The sequence below is a fragment of the Colobus angolensis genome, unplaced genomic scaffold, assembly GCF_000951035.1.
Source record: "Colobus angolensis palliatus isolate OR3802 unplaced genomic scaffold, Cang.pa_1.0 Scaffold17, whole genome shotgun sequence".
Classification (NCBI taxonomy): domain Eukaryota; kingdom Metazoa; phylum Chordata; class Mammalia; order Primates; family Cercopithecidae; genus Colobus; species Colobus angolensis.
In genome coordinates, this window is record NW_012114821.1 from 134,467 (window position 1) to 138,778 (window position 4,312).

The 4,312-nt window shown below is 46.7% G+C and overlaps 1 protein-coding gene across 3 annotated transcripts in view; it reads left to right on the forward strand.

The window, feature by feature from the left end:
* ZNF16 (zinc finger protein 16) overlaps window positions 1-4,312 on the forward strand; it is a 15,056-nt gene that overhangs the window by 3,463 nt on the left and 7,281 nt on the right. For 2 of the 3 annotated variants that reach the window (XM_011937982.1, XM_011937984.1), the window contains exon 2: window positions 384-588. In XM_011937982.1, the coding sequence (XP_011793372.1) occupies window positions 393-588 (196 nt within the window). In that variant the 5' untranslated portion in view covers window positions 384-392. Of the gene's footprint in view, window positions 1-344; window positions 589-4,312 lie in introns of all 3 variants that reach the window. The other variant, XM_011937983.1, reaches the window with a different exon arrangement.

A 4,312-nucleotide genomic window follows, 5' to 3' on the forward strand; every position in this document is an offset into this window, starting at 1 on the left:
CAGGCCCCACAGCAGGACACAGGCCCACAGCAGGACACAGGCCGCAGAGCAGGATACAGGCCCCAGAGCAGGATACAGGCCCTATGGGGGCTGCCCTCCTATCATGGTAGGCCTGGGCACCGTTACCCAACTTTGCCTTAGGGTTAGACTCTTGCCCCTTTGTAGCTGTGGCCCTGGCTTGTGAGTCTGTGTCTCCATGGCTGACTCCCTCTTTTTGGGTCCAGGATCAGGGAACATAGCATCAGCCCCTGAGACCAGGCAGCACCAGGCCCTCTTCAGGTCTTGGGCTACAGGGGTGGAGGAAGAGACCCTGGCCTGATGAGAGGGTGAATCTCTGGAGCTAGCCTGTCTGTATACTCACCTGTTTTGTTGGTGGTCTCCAGGTCCTAGTCATGCCCAGCCTCAGAACTCGCCGTGAGGAGGCAGAGATGGAGCTCTCAGCTCCAGGACCATCCCCTTGGACCCCTGCAGCCCAGACCCCTGTGAGTGATGCTCCTGCTGTGACCCACCCTGGATCTGCAGCCTGTGGTCCCGCCTGCTGTAGTGACACTGAGCTGGAAGCCATCTGTCCTCACTATCAGCAGCCAGGTACTTTAAGTACAGTTCCCCCTGGTGCCCTTATTCTGAGGAAGTGATGTCCATGGAACCCTGTGCTTACCCCTAGGAGGCATTTGTGTCATCTGTATCATCACAGGTGGGGAGGGTGAGGGGGGTACTCTGACTCAAGGAGCCAAGGCTGGATGTCAGCAAGGAAGTTGACCTGGCCTGGCCCCTGGCACCTTGAGCAGAACTGTGATTTCCCCACTTAACACAAAGAGGTATGACATGATGGCTACCAGGGTCCTTTGATTTGCCTTGTAGTCCTGACCCCTTCCCAGTTCAACAGCCAGGCTAGTGGCAACCCTGTCCCCTCAGGACTCTACTCTGGTCCAGGCCTTTGTACCGTGGTTACCCATACAGCTGGCCATCTAAAGCCTAGGAAGAAAAGCTGAGGAGTTTCTTGTGGGGAAGTAAAGGCATTCAAAAGCAGCCTTGGAGTGGGAGTGGTGGTTCATACCTACGATCTGAGCACTTTGAGAGGCCAAGGTAGGAGGATCGTATGAGGCCAGAAGTTCAGGACCAGCCAATATAGCATGGCAGGACCCTGTCTCTACTAAAAATTAAGAAAGGCCGAGTGTGATGACTCGCGTCTGTAATCCCAGCAATTTGGGAGGCCGAGGCAGGCGGATTGCTTGAGGCCAGGAGTTCAAGACCAGCCTGGCCAACATGGCAAAACCCTGTCTCTGCTAAAAGTACAAAAATTAGCCAGGTGTGGTGGCACATACCTGTAATCCCAGCTACTTGGGAGGCTGAAGCACAAGAATTGCTTGAACCTGGTAGGCGGGGGTTGCAGTGATCTGAGATCATGCCACTGCACTCTAGCCTGGGCAACTGGAGTGAGGCTCTGTCTCAGAAAAAATATAATAAATTTAAAAAAAAAAAGCACCCATATATTTTGGGGAATCCAGGAAGTCACATGCATGCCCAGGAGTGGATGTGTGTTCAGAAAAGACCTTAAGACCATAAGCTTTCTCGAGAACTCTGGGTAATCTCTAGGCTCAGTGAAGGCAGTCAGCTCAGAAAGAGTTGTAAACAGTGTTAAAAAAGTACCCCGACACAAAGACTGGGAGAAGTGTTTTGTTTTTATTTTTCCCTTGATATTCAAAGAAATCTCTGTCAAAACACTAGTTGAACACAAGCTAAAGAAAAAAGACTTGAGTGACTGTGCTCAACAAAGAATAGTCTTTGCAAAAATAGTTTGGAAAAGTCACTAAATGAGCATGTGACTCTAGTCTTCAACAGTCAAAAACAGCAAAGCATAGGGGAGGGATACCACATTTTCATATTCAGTTATGCAGTTTTTAACAAAGCGAAAATCATGAAGCATATAATGAAGCAAGAAAATATGTCCCATTCAAAGGAAAAAAGTAAGCTGACAGAAAGCGTCCTGGAGAAAGCACAGACATTGTACTTAACTAGACAAAAACTTTAAATCAACTGCTTCAGATATGCTCAGAGAGGTAAAAGAAACCATAGAGAACTAGGCTGGACGCAGTGGCTCACGCCTGTAATCCCAGCACTTTGGGAGGCCGAGGCGGGAGATCATGGGGTCAGGAGATCGAGACCATCCTGGCCAACATGGTGAAACCCCGTCTTTACTAAAAATACAAAAAATTAGCTGGGCATGGTGGCGGTGCCTGTAGTCCCAACTACTCTGGAGTCTGAGGCACGACAATGGTGTGAACCCGAGAGGTGGAGATTGCAGTGAGCCAAGATTGCGCCACTGCACTCCAGCCTAGGGGACGGAGCGAGACTCTGTCTCGAAAAAAAAAAAAAGAAACCATAGAGAACTAAAAGAACCAGGAAAATGATGTGTGAACAAAATGAAAATATCAGTAAGAAATACAAATTGTAAAAGAAACATAGGAAGTCTGGAACTAAAAAATGAAGTGGAAATTTTGCTAGAGGGTTTCAGCAGTAGATTTGAGCAGGCAGAAAAACTGGCAAACTTGAAGACAGGACAATTGAAATCAGTCTGAGGAGAAAAAAAAAGATCTAAGAAAAGTGAACTTCATGGCTGGGCATGGTGGCTCACGCGTGTAATCCTAGCACTTTGGGAGGCCGAGGCAAGCAGATCACTTGAAGTCAGGAGATCGAGAGCATCTTGGCCAACATGGGGAAACCCCGTCTCTACTAAAAATACAGAAATCAGCCGGGCGTGGTGCACGCGCCTTTAGTCCCAGCTACTCTGGAGGCTGAGGCAGGAGAATCACTTGAACCCGGGAGGCGGAGATTGCATTGAGCCGAAATCGTTCCACTGTACCCCAGCCTGGGTGACAGAGTGAGACTCCATGTCAAAAAAGAGAAAAAAGGAAAGTGAACTTAATGGACCATGGGACACCGTCACATAGACCAACATGTATAGTAGGGATGTTCAAGAAGGAAAAGAGTAGAGAAGGGGATGGAAAAAATATTTGGAGAAATAATGACTGAGAGTATCCCAAATGTGATGAAAGGCATGTCTACACATGCAAGAAGTTCAACAAACTGAGTAGAGTCTGTTTAAAGAGATCCGCAGCAGGTCTCTTTCTAATCAAATTGTTGAAATATAAGGAATCTTGAAAACAGCAAGTGAGGAGACCTGTCCTGAACAAGGGGTTCTGGGTAAGATTTCTAGCCAGTTTTTTCTCAGAACCCAGAGGTCAGAAGGCAGTGGGACGGCTTAGTTAAACTGCTAAGAGGGGGAAGAAACCCTGTTAACTAAGAATTCTGTTATCTGGCAAAATTATTCTTTAAAGTGAAGGAGAAATTAAAACGTATCCAGATAGATAAAAGCTGAGGAAGCTTGTTACAAATAGGCTGCCCTACAAGAAATGCTTTTAAAGGGAGTCCTAAAGGTTGAAATGAAAGAACACTAGACAGGCACTCAAAGCCATACAAAAATAAAGACCTCCAATAAAGGCAACTACATGGGTAAGTACAAAAGTTGGTATCCCTGTATGTTGGTTTCTAAGTACGTTTTGTATTAGGCTGGTGCAAAATTAATTGTGGTTTTTGCCAATACATATTTCCTAAGTGAGCTAAAGGACAAATGCATAAAAGGTCTGCATTATAAGTCTATGTTTTTTACCCCATTATATATAAAGATGTAATCTGTGATGACAACATCATAAGTGGGGGTAACATTTATAGAGAAGCAGAGATTTTGTATATTTCTGAGCCTTACTGGTCTAGATTGTTTTAGGATGTTAGAACGTTCAGTGCAATCATCATGGTAATCATGATGGTAATCATGGTAATCACTAAGAAAATATCTTAAAAATGGGCTTGACACAGTGGCTCACACCTGTAGTCCCAGCACTTTGGGAGGCCAAGGCAGACAGATCACCTGAGGTCAGGAGTTCGAGACCAGCCTGGCCAACATGGCAAAACCCTGTCTCTACTAGAAATACAAAAATTAGCCAGGCGTGGTGGTGGACACCTGTAATCCCAGCTACTCAGGAGGCTGAGGCAGGAGAATCACTGGAACCCAGGAGGCAGAGGTTGAACCCAGGCAGAGGCATGAGATTGTGCCACTGCCCTCCAGCCTGGGTGACAGAGCAAAACTCCACCTCAAAAAAAATATTAAAAATGGGCCGGGCATGGTGCCTCACACCTGTAATCTCAGCACTTTGGGAGGCTGAGGCAGGCAGATCACAAGGTCAGGAGATCAAGACCATCCTGGCTAACACAGTGAAAACCCGTCTCTACTAAAAATACAAAAAAATTAGCT